Consider the following 15394-nt stretch of genomic DNA (forward strand, 5'->3'; position numbering starts at 1 on the left):
TCTTAAAGTGCTAAGTACCACCTCAATACAAAATTTGGTAAGGTATATATTGAAAACATAGAACATAAAAGTGAGAGACTTCTTAAATGTGTAGACAAATACCTGCAAATTGGTTTTGGGGTCAAAGCTGAGACATCATTATAAAATCAATGGGGATGTCAGGGTACATCCATGGTGGGAACATAAACCCCACAACACTGGACTCACCCAGCCCTAGTCTTCCTCCCTGCCTTGCCTGTGGCAACAGCCATCTCCCTCTCCCCCAGGGAGCCAGAGAGGGCCAGGCCATCCCACCAAGACACCCTACAGGTCCAGGATGGCCTGCCAGTTTCTCAGGGAGCCTCTGTTTGGAACCTGAAAGATACATTTGGGGCTCCAGACCATGAAAGAAAACCCTTGCATGACTGAAATTTCACAAATTTATTAATGGTAACAAGTCAACTTCAACCAACTCTGGCCTCTTGATGACTGCAAGGAAAGAATACTCATTCATTAATCAAATATTTAAAAACAATTTAAAAGCTTAGTGCAGTGGGTTTGCAGAAAGCAGAGAGGAAAGGGGGGCCCCTAGACAAAATTAGACTCCCCTGGTGGATTAGTCGGTAAAGAATCTGCCTGCAATGTAGGAGACCCAGGTTAGATCCCTGGGTTGGGAAGATCCCCTGGAGAAGGGAATGGCAATCCCCTCCAGTATTCTTCCCTGGGGAAATCTCATGGACACGGGACAGAAGAGGCTGGCATGCCATAGTCCATGGAGTTGCAAGAGTCAGACACGACTTAGTGACTAAACCACCAGCAGACAAAACTAGGATGATAGCCAGTTTCGATAGAGCTCTGCCCCCCATGCTAGCCGGACGCCTTTAAAAGGCTCAGGTGTGGCTCCCAAGAAGGGAGGATCTGTGATGCTTCTTGTTCTCCAGGGTAATCAGGTGTTTTCACTCTTCACCACTTCCAGGGGAAAATCCATCTCCATTTGTAAAAGAGCATTTTCTTTGGGCAAAGCTACCTGTTTTCCAGTCTTGTTCCAAGTTTCCGATCCAGTGCTGCAGAATCCACAATGTCACAACCAGGAGGACAAAAGGGTCCACGCGGCATTTTTACAGAAGGGGACCTGGCGCTGAAAGAGGCCCGGTCACCCGCACCATCACACAGCTGGTTCGTGGCAAACCTGGGACTCGAACCTGGTGTTCTTTGAGGTCAAACCTGTGCTTTCCTTGGAATTCCCTTGGTAAGCAAAGCTGTGTTGCTGCGGCTTGGCAGTTTCTGATTGGTTTCCTTTGAGTGCTTCGGTCGTCTGTCTCTCTTGGCTGGAACAGCGATCTTTTTGGGGAGAAAAGAAACACGTATGGTGTCAGGGGCAGGGGATCCACAGTCAGCTAGATGCTGGTTCGACTGTGGCCACTGCCTTCACTTCTCTGAGCCTTCACCTACCAGGGCAGCAGAGAGCTCCTTCCTAGGTTAGCCTGGCGCAGCGTATCTGGTGGGTCTCCGCACAGTCGCTGCGGGGAAATTAACGACGTATCCGCGCTGTTTTCTCGGGGGCTCAGGCCGGGCCGGAGCAGATGCCCCTTTCACTGACTTTCCAGCCCCGTCCCCTCCCGGCGTGGGGACCACTGAGCTCAGAGAAGCTCCCTGAGCAGCGGATGGTGCAGAAGGAAAGGTGAACACACGCTTTCCAAAAGCGGTCATCGTGTGTGCCAACCAGAGAGCTTTCATTCACTGTCTCAGTGGAAGGAGGCAGAGATGCAAATTAACCCCCAATTTATATCTGCCTTGGGGATGAATTATGTGACACTGGTGGTTGGGTAGCAGGTTTTATTCCAGGATTATTTTCCGCTCCGACGATTATTAGGATTTATAGCGCGTCCCCCGAGGGCACTTCAGCTCGCAGGCTGGGAAGTCAGCCTGGAGGCCTGAGAATTTCCTGGTTGGAAGCTATGGTGCAGCGCGTACAGAAACTGGAAAGGCAACTTTTGGTTTTCACTGGGACGTGGGAGAAGGTTTTGCTCTCCTCACTGTGGGGTCTGAGATGGCCGCACAATGACCCCCACGGCGGGCAATCCGAAGGGGCCCCGCCGGCGGCGTTGTTAGTGAGCAGATCATCACGGCCAGTCCTTCCCAGCCTGGTCTGGAATATCAGCCTGTTGTTTGTCAGATTCCTAGCAAAACAACACAACTGCACTGGTGGTTTGCCAGTAGTCAAAGCCCACGTCGCCGGTGAGCTTGCCAAGTCCTCCAGCAGGGGGCGCGCTTGGTCCAGCTCTGGGTTCTGAAAGGCTGCCCGAAGGCAGGCAGGTCTGTAGGCCCGCCTCACTGCAGCCCAGGCTCCCCCACAAGGTGGGCAGGCTGGGGAGGGCACCCACGGCTTTATCAGCAGACAGAGCCTGGGGCACTCACTCTACCCGGTCTCCACCACTCGTCTGCAAGCTGGAGGTGATGGTGGCCCTACTCGGTGGGGTTCTCGTGGGGACTGAATGAGGACATACCGGGGTCTGGCGTGTCCTGGTGGTGGCTCTGGTGATCTCTCTTCTTCTGAGGAACATTCTTAGTAACAAGCTTCTCTTTTCCAAGAAAACACTCTTTGTCACCTTTCTAGACTCTGGCAAGAAAAAAAAAATCCAATCTCAACAGAAATCCACTAGGAGACTGCCCTTCCAGGGCCTGCTTGCCCCACTGGCTTAGAATGAGAACCAGTTGGTGGAGCCTCAAGGTTCTGTCTTTGGTACTAATTACACTTATGGCCACTCAACTGGTAGGTTAAAAAAAAAAAAAATCAGCCCCAGGTGTGACCAGAGGTCTAGGACATTTCTGGAGCCTAAATGGACCATCTTTGGGGAACTCAAGCATTTGAAGCTAGTCTGGATTCTTTACCGGAAGCTGAGCAGAGCTTGGGAATGCTTCTGGAGTAGGTGATTCTTCGTGGGTACGATGTGTGTTCTGTGTCCCTCCTCTTCTTCCGCAATGCTTGAATTCCCAGTCCAGGGTCCAGGTTCCCAGTGCCTGGGACCCTCGTTACAGAAGCACCAGGCACCTGAGATGTCCATTAGCACAGGCATCAAAGAAAGAGCTAACTGATTTTCTTCTCTCAAGCAGCTTACAGTTTGTTTGGAAAGATAAAATGATCAGTCTCACTAAATAGGTAATCTTTCAAAGACCCCAAAGATTATCCCAAAGCCATAGGTGTGATTATTTTTTAAAAGAACCAAGAAGATTTTCAGAGTGAAGAGTATCTTGTGGAGATTTGAAATGCTTCACCTGATGAAGGCAAACAGCACCATGCCCACCTTGGGGATACTTTCTGGTAAGAGTCAGGCTGAAATCCTCCCTTCCTGCCTCAGTTTACGGCACCTTCTCCCCTGTGGGGCGTCCTCATCTAAGGTCCCAGGAGCATCACGGGTGGGCTTCCTCACCCAGCTGGCTCAGCTGAGGTGCGCATGGCCCTTCTGCTGACATTGGTGCCCGACTCTCCAGGTCACCCCTTCCCCGAGGAGTCGTGGCTCCTAACACAGACTGTGTGCACTGAGACCATCACCAATGCTGGGAAAGCAGACTGACAGCTGCAGTCGCAAGGCAGCGGCGGTGGTTGGGGGTTGGAAGGCTGGGCATGGGGTGGTGGGGTCCTGAGCACTGCCCACTGGGCTCACGGCCCCCAGTCCCTCTGATAAGGCTGCTCAGTGTGACCAGACGGGCTTCCTCTTCTGGAGGAAGGCCTTGACCCCCTCCTGGCCATCCGGCAGGCCCAGGTTGTCCACCATGGTCTGGGAGGTGAGGTGGTAGGCAGTCCTGAGGTCCTGGGCCAGCTGCCGGTAGAAGGCAGCTTTGCCCAGTGACAGCACCGACCGGCTCAGTGAGGCCACCTTCCTCGCGATCCTCATAGTCTCCTCCTCCAACCGCTCCTCTGGCACCACCCTGCTCAGCAGCCCGTGGAGCAGGGCCTCTTGGGCAGAGATGGGCTCCCCAGTGAAGAGCATCTCTAAGGCCACCTGTGGGGAGATGGGGCTGTTACTAAGTCATCCTGCAACCTCCCCAGTGAAGAGCATCTCTAAGGCCACCTGTGGGGAGATGGGGCTGTTACTAAGTCATCCTGCAACCTGGGCCCCACCTGCTCCTGTTCACTCTCCTGACAGCCTCGGCCCGGTTGCCTCCTCCTCAGACGCTATGTTACCCATCTTCCCTAAGGTCCTCCGTCCCCAGACTCTGGCGGGGATGGCATCTGCCAGTGCCCAGGAGAGGGGAACCCTCCTCACCTCCTTCTGGTCACATGTCACTGCAAATCAGCCCCCAGCACCATTCCTCTTTCAGGCTGCATTTTCCTTCTTTGCACTTTCATACTTACTATATAGTTTACATTTGTTTATTGTATTATCTCCTTTGTTGGCATGTTAACCTCTCTAGGTCAGAGACTTCTCTTTTTACTGCACCAGAAGAGTACCTTGTACATAGTAGACAGCTTATAGGATATTTACTGGCGAGTGGTTTTTTCCCCCGGCTGTGCCAGGTCTTAGTTGCGGCATACCAGGTTTAGTTCCCTGACCAGGAATCCAATCCAGGCCCCCTGCATTGGGAGCTTGAAGTCTTAACCACTGGACCACCAGGGAAGTCTCTTGGTGAGTGAATTAAGGAATAGATGGATAGAGGCAGACAGACAGTACAGACAGGCGATGCTACAGTCCTTCAGAGGCCAGGTCAGAAGGGAACACAGCTTCCACTGAGACCCCCATTCCCCATACTCTGGTGATTTGCACATGGGCTGGGTAGCTGGGCTGTCACTTAACACTCTCCAGCGTGCAGGTTCTGATTAACCAGATGATTAGAACTCAGATTCCCCAGATACACAGAGCTCCTGTGGATAAACACGGGGAAGCGAGTGTTCCCGCACGGAGACATGGCTGGTCTGGGAAGCGGGAGCTCTGGTCTTTCACTGTGCTCTCAGGGCCCCTGGTACCTACTATTTGAGGGGCTGGGAGAGGCCAGCTCTGGGGGAGGGAGCAGCCGCACCAGGAAGGCTGTTTATAAGGTGCAATGAAGGTGCATGCTGAAGTCACGCCAGGGGCGGGGACACTTTGCACATGGGGGAAATGATTCACGCCCAGGTTCAGTCTGGTTGGCACACTAGAGGTCCTCGCCACGGTTGCTGGTCCGGTGGACAAAAGGCGGCAGCCACCTCACAGCTGGGCAGTTCCTTACGATGACCAGCAGAGGGCACTGGCGACACACGCCTGCTACCGCAGCCGCGTGAAAGGGGCGGAGCTTCCAGGCTGGGCCAGTGTGCAAAAGCACCGGCTAGGTTTGCAAAGGTTTTGCCATATTGCTTCCTGGCGGATGTGCACGGGGATGCGGCCCTGTCACCGGTATAGTCGGTGGCCGCTGTAACAATATGTCCCCGAGGGGTGCAGGCAAGCATCGACCAGGCAGGTGTGTCTGGGTCAGGTTTAGATTTCTATGACTCTCTGGTTTTCCTCTTAGAGGGGCCACGCCTCAGGTGAGGTTTAAGCTGCTTGGTTCGGTTCCCTTGGAATTTAAGGCCTGTTTTTGTCGCATCCCCCGCCCCCTCGCCCTTCTTTCTTCTGAAAAACGAATTTAAAAGTTGACACATATGACCAACCTGTAAGTTTCTAGGACTCAATTGCAAGCCTTGATTTTAAGAGATTTTAAGATTTTAAGCCTTGTTTTGAGAAAGAATAGAGTCTTAGCTTGGAGAAGGAAAGGGCAACCCACTCTAGTATTCTTGCCTTGAGAAGTCCCATGGACAGAGGAGCCTGGCAGGCTACAGCCCATGGGATCGGCAAAAGAGTTTGTTATGACTGAATAACTAAACAGCAGCAGATTCGTATCTGTACAGTATGGCTGATTTAAAGGTTTCAAAGGCCTCAACACAGAACCTTCCAGAATGTCAGGGGTTGAAACTGAGCAGTGGCAGGTTGGCCAAGCAGACAGCCACCACCTTTAATTTGCAAAAGGCCTGGAGATGAGATTTGACTGGCAATTATAACAATTATAAAATTGTTCATAAGCTCTGACAATATCTTTGTGATGTATTTTAATTTAAGGTCCTGGCACTGAATAGGGACTTAAGTATTTATTGAATATATAACATTTAAGGTAAATGTGTATCCTGGTGGGATCTAGACACCCCCTGACTCTGAGGATACTGGAGCAAGCTGTTGTGTTCTGAGGGTCACCTTCTCTCACGTGGAGCCCATGTCCAGCTGGTTTTCATGGTGTGGGTGTTTGTAGGTACCTGTGATCAGAATTTTCTAATAAACATATTTCTGTAAAAGCTAACGAGGAGGCACATGGAAGGCAAGTGCGCCCCTGAACTTGGTCCCTCGGCCTGATTTCCCTTGGGTCTCATTTCTTTTGTGCCTCAGGCTATGAGCAACTGCTGGTTTTCTTAGTTGATGCTAAAATGGACAATATATTCTAGAAAGCAGTTTAGGTTCCCCACCTGCTATGAATCTGCATGCATGCATGCTAAGTCAATTCAGTCATGTCTGATTCTGCGATCCTATGGACTGTAGCCTGACAGGATCCTCTGTCCATGGGATTCTCCAGGAGAGAATACTGGAGTGGGTTGCCATGCCCTCCTCTAGGGGATTTTTCCTGACCCAAGGATCAAACCCCCGTCTCTTACATCTCCTGCATTGGCAGGCAGATTCTTTACCACTAGTGCCACCTGGGAAGCCCTATGAATCTGACCCTCCTTTAAAAACAGATTTTCAATTGAGAATGAGGATGTGTTTTTCTAGAATGAGGAAACCACCAGTTTTTACTTGAGATGGTCAGTAAACGCTCTTACAATGTTATAGGAAGGAGGAAAGCTTTGTGAAGAAAGTGGACTTCACTCAGGTCAATGATGGCAGAACAGCTCTGGGGCACGTTCAGCACACCACGTGCAGGACGTTCCTGCAGCCACCGCAGAAGTGACACACTCAATGTATCAGCTCCTTTCAAAGCATTCTGGAGCGGGACAGATGGTCAGCAAACAGGAAGCCAGTGACACAGTGTCCTAGCCTCTTATACTGGCATATGTCACCATGCTATTACAGCTCAGATGCAGCCTTTCTGTGCGATGAAACTGTCTCAATTGCATTTCACATGAGTGCAAAAGATGTTTGCCTTTATGAAAGCAAAGCAAATCTGGAAACAACCAGCTGTACTGAGGGGCCGGCAAGAGTGAAAAACAATGACTTACAAACTGACAGCTACAGGGATAACCTCCTGACACAAGACATTAGTACATTAGCCAGCTCTGCTTTGGGCAGAATGTCCTGACTCACACTGTACTTTCAACAAGAAAGTTCTGGAACTGACCCTCACAGACACTCAAGGATCGCAGCTGGGGGAGGGGTGGGGGGTACAGGGGGTTGTCACCTTTCTCGGCACTGCTCTCCCCAAGGCCACTGCGGGGGTGGAACAGAAGACCCCTATGTTCACGCCCGGCATGGCAAAGGAGGACTTGTCACTTGCCACGGCGATGTCACAGCTGGCAACCAGCTGACACCCAGCTGCGGTGGCCAGGCCATTCACCATGGCGATGATGGGGACTGGGTGGTTCTGGATCAGCATCATGACCTGAGGAGCAAACACACCTGCTTCACTTCCATCCAAGAGTGAGGTGGATGTCAAAGCTTGTTATTTTATGTGATTTTACTGTTCAGAGCCTTTCTCAAATCCATAAGTGTATCAGATTCTATGACCAAGGAGAATAAGTTGCATGAAATTTCGACTGTGAATCAGACTGTATGATTTGGTCTCCTTGAGATCCAGGAGGAAGGAACCAGGACTCCAAGGCTCACCAGACAAGTGACTCCCTAAGGCCATCAGACCCAAGAGTGGGGCTGTGGGGTCTGAGCAGTCTCTGTCCGACTCCAGGTCCCTAGTCTGACCCTGAGCATGACTTCAGCAAGGGTGCTGTCCCCTGGACCACTCTGCTCACAACCCCCCTAGAGAAGAGGGTTGAGTGACTGTGGGAAACAAGTAGCCCTGTTTCAACGATGGCAGCGTGGAGCTCTCATGTTAAAAGCTGGGAGGCGACTTCCTTACTGATCACTTCTCCAGTTGCCACTGTGATTCTCTCTCACTTCTACTAAGATGGGGGGAACACCCTGCTGTTATCAAAGTAAAATTCCAAAGTGCACAGAGAGGGGAGCCGGAAACTGGGTCGTGTGAGACCCCTGCCCTCAAATCTCCCGAACTTTAACTTATTTTTGCAGCTTATGAAATAACTTGGCTAATTTCTCCATCTTTTCCCTGACATGCTTAACCGATTGTGTTGCTATGGTAACTTCAGTGTCAAAATGTTTGCCCTTCAACCCTGGCTGGAGGGAGAGGAGCAGGGACTCTGGGTTGGCTTCCCAGCAGCCACTCCAGGGAAAATGACCTTCATGGGTTCCCGAGTTTTGCCTAAGGAACTCACCGTTTGTGTTCATGAACATTTGGCACTTGTCTGCTTTATTCTAAAATGACTAATTGTATATTTGGGGATATGATATCATATTCTTGACTTCAAGGGGGTCACCTTTTGAGATTCTGGTAAATGCTAATGGCCCTCCTCCAGAGGAATGCACATCTGTACCCCCATCCAAATTGCTGGTAGGTTTAGGGGGGTTGTGCCTGTAAGTGAGGGTGGGGATGGTGGGGACTATGGTAGCCAGGAGGCTGCAGAAGAGCTTCTGAGGTCTGAGGTCTGACTGCAAAGACAGAAAAGGCTGTTTCAGCTCTGAGTGTCATCTGCTGCCTGATCAACTGAGGGTATGAAAAGTCCGTTGGCTGTGACTTGGGCAGCACAGTCTATCTCCCACCTTTCGTCTAAGAAGGCCTGAGATTTCACATGAGCTGGTGAGTGATACTTAGGCAATCCAGTAGATCACTAACATTAAAAATACCCTACCCTGACCAAGTGTTTCTTCTCCTTCTCAATTTGCCCCATTCTTGATGTGTAAGTAATTAACCCTCGTGAGGCACCTGTGTTGTGACAAATCTACTATAAAAATCAGATGCGGAGCCAGTCCACAGATCTTCCTTCCTTTCTACCATCCCCTCTTCTCGTGCATGCTTATTTGCTCAGTCATGTCTAACTCTTTGCGACCCTATGGACTGCAGCCCACCAGGCTTCTCTGTCCATGGGGATTCTCCAGGCAAGAGTACTGGAGTGGGTTGCCATGCCCTCCTCCAGGGGATCTTCCCAACCCAGGGATCAAACCCAGGACTTCCACATTGCAGGTGGATTCTTTACCGTCTGAGCCACCAGGGAAGCCCTCACCTCTTCTCATGCAGGAACAAAAAGGAAGTATTGGCCTCATTCTGCTCCAATGTGCCTACTGGTTACACTTGCAAACTGAAATCTTGCACAAGTTCATGGTGCTCAGACTTATCGGGATGATTTGATTTTCTTAGACAAAGTCTTAAAGAAGTCAATACAACTTCTCTTTTGCTATGTCAGGACAAGGTCCTGTCTGTCTTTTTCAGCAATCTGGCGGCATCCATATGGTAGAAGCCCAAGAAACCTCGCCTTTGTCCCCTGAAGAAGCTCGGCTCCCCTGTGGCCCTTTGCTGACTGTTTAAGTTCTCAGTTCATTAAGGTATCACAGCAAAGTAACAAAAGCAGGCCATTTAGGGGAAGATGGAAGGGCTCTGCTGGTTCTCTTTGCTGATTTTCTATTTGGTGAAACATATCAGTAGGAAAATAACTTTTAAAAGCACCGAGTCCTAGCAAACAAACAGCAGAATGTCCCATAAACATTATTAATGTGAAACGAAAGACCAAGTCTTGGCTCTGACTTGCTTCCATCTCTATGAAGTCAAGTCAATCACTTTTCAGGTTTGTCCCTCCACAAAATGAAAACTATGATCTCCTTGGGGGTTTCTGGAAGGGCAAGGAAAATAAGAACGTATCCCAATCACCTTCCCGTTCCCCTCTCTGATGTTCACTTCTGTCTGGTCTACATTGAAGGTCTCCTCAAGTATTTGTTGCATCATTAATGACCAAAGAAATGAATGAGTAAGTCAATGTATGAAGGAGAAATTAGGTGAAGTAATCCTAGGGTTCAGGTTATGAAACTGCTTTATACATCTTTCTCAAGTCGATTTTCAGTTTTCAGGTCGGCTGGAAATTCTCTTTTCCTTCTGTTTCCCTCAGTACCTTGCGAGTAAGCATACAGCAGGCGCTCAGGAGATGCTCACTAAATGGACAGTGTGTTACTTAAGGTGGATTCTATATTTTTGATTATCCGGTTGATCTGATACATGTATAAGTCATCCCCGATTTTGTTCTTCCTCCTATAGGTTGTTGATGTTGTTTAGTCACTAAGTTGTGTCTGATTCTTTGCAACCCCCTGGACTGTAGCTTGTGAGGCTGCTCTATCCATGGGATTTTCCAGGCAAGAATACTGGAATGGGTTCCCATTTCCTTCTCCAGGGCATCTTCCCCACCCAGGGTTTGAACCAGCGTCTCTTCCATCGGCAGGCAGAATCTTTACCACTGAGCCACCAAGGAACCCGCTTCCTCCTCTATATCTGTTGTCAATTTCCCTTCTTAATGTGGTTAAAGAGACAGAAAAAGGGAGAAGAGGAAAAATGAAGAGGTTAATTTTCCTACTTGGGAGGCAGTGATTATAAAAGTTAGTTGAAAGAAGGGTTTGGAAATCATTTTTAAAATCATTATTGTTATGAATGCTCTCTTTTCCGTTGACAGAGTTGTTTTAGTTTAAAACTTTAAAGATTTTAATAATCTTAGGTCCTTCTTTTCTAAAAAGGTAGAGTCCCACTCTCTATTTCTTACTTAAGACGTGGGTACCAAGATGTACCCCGTAAGGCAGGGATGGCAACTCTTAGTGGCAGCATTGCATGATCAAATGCCAACCACAGTCACTTCTGAAAAGTTGAAACCAAATATTTGCTTGGATGAAGGGTTCACCAGTGACCACAGGGGTTTCAGTAGTTCTACAGTGGTGACATATCATAGCTTAAATACTTATCTGTAAAATAGAAGCCTAATTCAATATTTAATACAGTTATCACTCTCAGGCTTGCAATGTTGACCATCACCCTGGCTTACCTCAGAACAAGTTTGAAATACTTCTGCATGATAGTCTGGGCCTTGTTCATCCGTCAGTTCCTTTAAATCATGTCCAGAAGAAAATACAGGCCCTTCAGCTGCAACATTTCCAGTTGAGAAAAGAAAATACAAAGATGTCCAGCTAGAGCTGGACAGTCACTTACCTGTCTACTGAATAACTTCAGGGAGTGATCGAATTGATGCTCTGGACACTTAGAGAAAGTTGTTTCTTTTCTTTTTTATATTTCTTTCACTATGGAAACAGCTTTAGAGAAAGTTAATGGCCTGATTTTGATAAGAATAATTCAAGTTAGCTGGAAGAGCTATAGCCAGTATTTTATGATGACAGCACAGAGTGAGGCTCTAAAAAGGTCCCTGGTGGAGACCTGTGAAAATGTGCATTATGTAAAGGAGAAGGCTTGGTAACCAACTGAGCTCAGCAACCAGCCATCTTCAGAGTCGTCCCTTTGGTCTCAGCTTTGTTTTTTGAGACTTGGCCTGTCCTGAGTGTATCAACTCATGCAGGGCCACGGAAATCCACCAGAGCCTTTGGCAGCATCCCTGTCCATCAGTCTGCCCCAAGGCTGGAATCAGGAAGGTCGGGGCGTGAAGAGAATCCCTTTATTTTATAAACTAGGGGCCTGAGGAGGTGGTTTAATTGTCATTGTCATTAACAACAACATCAAAATGTGATCCATGATGAGCTGGGAACATTTTACATTTCCTCTGATCATGGCAGTTGTGACAGGAAGTGCTGTTCCCTTTAAGCAAGCCAAAGAACAGTGTCGTTTGGAAATGAGCTGCCTTCGACGTATCTGGGTTACAGCAGTCAGAGGACTGCTGATCTCTACCAGCTGTATTTCTTTTTTCTTCACCACATAAAACAGTTGAAAATGTATATTCAACTACTGATAGAAGGTCACATTCTCCAGAAACACTGATCCTTAATTAAAGAAATACAAAAGCATTACAGAGCAGTTTCCATATTACTTGTCTGTGGCTGCTTTAAAATACTGATGTTGCTCTTATTTATACCACCACCATCATCACCAGCTCATCTGCTAAAAATTCTTACTGGAAAAAAGAGCCAGGAAAGAACTGGGCAAAATCCGGCAGGCATTCTGGCACCACTGAAGAAGGCTGCACAGCTCAGCTGAGAGCCCGGTAAGAGTCGGAAGACAAACCCATCATACGTCCTAACAGCCTGGTCCTAGCCGACCAGGCACTCTACCAAAAGGATTGGCGATTAAACCCATCGCATAGGGCCCACGAGGACAGCAGATCTCAGCATAGCCTCATGTGGCAATGTTCAGTATCCACCAAAAATGGAAACATATACTTTTACTGCACAGTAACGTTTGCTATAATTTCCACAGCAGATAGTGTCAGTACAACTTTAGGATAATGCCCTAGTTAACTAAAGAAATTTGAGACACCTCTTCTGGGTTCTGCAGAATGCTGAGGATGGACATTTCATCAATACCTGAAATGATAATGACCTTCAGATCCTGGCTTTCAGCTTCATGAAGGATGTCGCTCTGGAGAGATTTCAGCATGGCCAACGACAGCGCATTTCTTCTCTTTGGATCACTCAAGACGATGCTCCTGCAAAGAACATTTTATAATTACTGGGTTGTGTCCCAGTCAAAACAATTGCTGCTGAGGACCCCTGCTGCAATTTGGGAGCTGTTTTTTTTTTTTTTTTAACTTTGTACTATGTATTGAGGTGTAGCCAGTTAACAAAGTTGTGACAGTTTCAGGTGAACAGGGAAAGGACTCAGCCATACACACATATGTATCCATTCTCCCCCAACCCCTCCCATCCAGGCTGCCAGGTAACACTGAGCAGAGTTTCATGTGCTATACAGAAGGTCCTTGCTGGTTATCCATTTTAAATAAAGCAGTGTGTACATGCTCATCCCAAATTCCCTAACTATCCCTTCCTTCTAACAACCGTAAGTTCATTTTCTAAGTCTGTGAGGCTCTTTCTGTTTTGTAATTAAGTTCTTTTGTATCATTTCCTTTTAAATTCCACATATAAGGGATGTCATATGATATTTCTCCTTCTCTGATTTACATCACTCAGCATGACACTTTCTAGGTCTCTCCATGTTGCTGCAAATGGCAGTATTTCATTCTTTTTAATGGCTGAGTAATATTCCATTATATATATATGTATGTATGTATGTATGTATATGCCCCGCATCTTCTTTACCATTCTTCTGTTGATGGACACTTAGGTTGCTTCCGTATCTTGGCTATTGTAAACAGTGCTGCAATGAACACTGGAGTGAGTGTAACCTTTCAAATCATGTTTTTCTCCGATATATGCCCAGGAGTGGGATTGCAGGTCATATGGTAGTTCTATTTTTAGTTTTTTAAGGAACCTCCGTACTGTTCTCCATAGTGACTGCACCAATTTACATTCCTACCAGCAATGTAGGAGGGGTTGGGGACCTATTTTTAAAACCCTGGAAAAGAGAGCTGTGGGCACTCAGAGGCCATTGAGAGGGTTTTTCAAGTCTCTGGAGTGACAGCTCAGTCAAAACAAGGGGACTACCTGAAATGTGGGGGCTTTCCTCCCCTCGCTCTCGAGTTGTTTCCCTTTTTTTCCCAAGTCTGTCTCAGAACTATTACTGCCACCTCCACAGAAAGGGCAAGGCATAGGAGTTCCAGCATAATCACCACCCAGGCTGAGTGGCTGCATGGAGGCCGACACGCCTGCTTCTTTCCATTGTTCTTCAGAAAGAATAGGCAGAAAAGGAGCCAGGAATGAAAATACGCCCCCAAATCGCCTCCCACCCACACCATGGAAGAGGCAGCCGAGGTGCAGACGCCAGCCGGCACATGCGTCTCCCTACCTTTCCTGTAGTGACACTGTGTAAGCCAGCAAAATATTCCTGCTGTCTGAGAAGGGGGTGCTACGTGCAGAACTGTTGCAGCAAGAGGGTCTCCCGGCCATGTTGTCCCTGAAAAACCCGTGTTCAAAGGCTTGCTTGCTGTTTTATGGTACTCCATGAGCTGGTGGTAATAACCTGGCTTGTCACCTTGCTGCCTGCACGCAGAATGTCTTGTTTTTGCTCTTCTAAGGGACAGTCACAAGCTAGACACCAGGTGGTGGTCGTGTCTTCTGGTTCCCAGCCGGCCCCGGCTGTGCTTTTTCTGCCTTCCTCACTCTGCACCTGGTATTTTCACTGCTGTGTCACCTGGCATCTTCCTTAAATAGCCTCTGTGCCTCTGCTTTCTGGGAAACCCATTGATGACTGAATTTATTTTGGAGCATTAAGAGTAACCATTTTCTCTGGAATGCCACATTGGTTTTGCTGCTGTCTTTAGGTGGTTGTGATAGTCATCATTTGGTTTCTCATACTCTCTCCTAAGCACAAAAATGACTCACAGCTGATATGCTGACAGCCCCAGAAACCTATATTCTGGCGGCGGTGGAGAGAGACTGCTGATAAACCTTCCAGTAAAATAATTAGTGTGCTCCCTGTGACAAACCTAAAAAGCTGCCCTCCCATCAGTGACATAGGCTTAAATGAAATCCTAAGGCCTTGGGCAAAATTGTGTACAAAGACGCCAGCCCTCAGATGCCCTTGGTGTTGTGTGTCCCGTTAATCCTTTGGCCTGAGCGTCACACACCCTGTCAGAGTGCTCTGAGTTGCGAGTTTGCTCTTCAGCCCCGTATCACCAGCCTTCTGTTCCTGCCATTCCACTAAGGCTGTTGCCACTGAGAATCCCGATTGCCAGAACTAAACCCAACTAATCCCACCCGCCTTCTTTGAAGCACGTTCCTCCTCTCTCGTTTTTTTGGTGCTTCTCCGGCCACTCCTTCCTGACTTTGGGGATGGGCTCCTCGCCCTCTGCTCACCTCTAGATGCCACGATCCTCAGGGTTCTCTCTTCTTGTTCCCTACACTCCTCCCAGGCAGCTTCCCTGTGGCCTTGGCATCAGCTACACCTCTGTGCTGACCACGCCCAATCTTTGCCTCAGTTCAAACCTCTGAGCTCCAGACCCACAAGTTCACTAGCATGGCTTCTGGACTCTCCCACCAAGGTGCCCCTTAAGCCTCCTTTTCCCAGTGACCAAACAGACCCTCTATCTTTGCTTATCTCAGAAAGCCATCCTGGATTGCTATTCAATGGGTCATTGAGACCCGATTGCTCCATTCTATGTCAAAGGTCATGAAACCCAGTGGATAACACCTCCTGAGAATCTCGCTGGTCTGAATTCCCCAGCGGCTACCTTGTCTTGCACCAGAGCTTTAACACCACCCCTTTTGAAAGGGGATCTCTTTAAGAGTAAGGTCACCACCAGGGCAGGTGATAAAAATGT

General features: G+C 48.3%; 1 protein-coding gene across 1 annotated transcript in view; it reads right to left on the minus strand.

The window, feature by feature from the left end:
* Window positions 1-401: 401 nt before the first annotated feature.
* The window catches only part of ECHDC3 (enoyl CoA hydratase domain containing 3), a 125866-nt gene continuing 110873 nt past the window's right edge, over window positions 402-15394 (minus strand). The window contains exons 4-7 of the mRNA XM_010854109.1: window positions 12543-12664; window positions 11060-11157; window positions 7375-7575; window positions 402-3983 (exon numbers count right to left, since the gene is read on the minus strand). Coding sequence (XP_010852411.1) covers window positions 3672-3983; window positions 7375-7575; window positions 11060-11157; window positions 12543-12664 — 733 coding nt within the window. The 3' untranslated portion in view covers window positions 402-3671. The remainder of the gene's footprint in view (window positions 3984-7374; window positions 7576-11059; window positions 11158-12542; window positions 12665-15394) is intronic.

This window comes from Bison bison, unplaced genomic scaffold (genome assembly GCF_000754665.1).
Source record: "Bison bison bison isolate TAMUID 2011002044 unplaced genomic scaffold, Bison_UMD1.0 scf7180017864337, whole genome shotgun sequence".
Classification (NCBI taxonomy): Eukaryota; Metazoa; Chordata; class Mammalia; order Artiodactyla; family Bovidae; genus Bison; species Bison bison.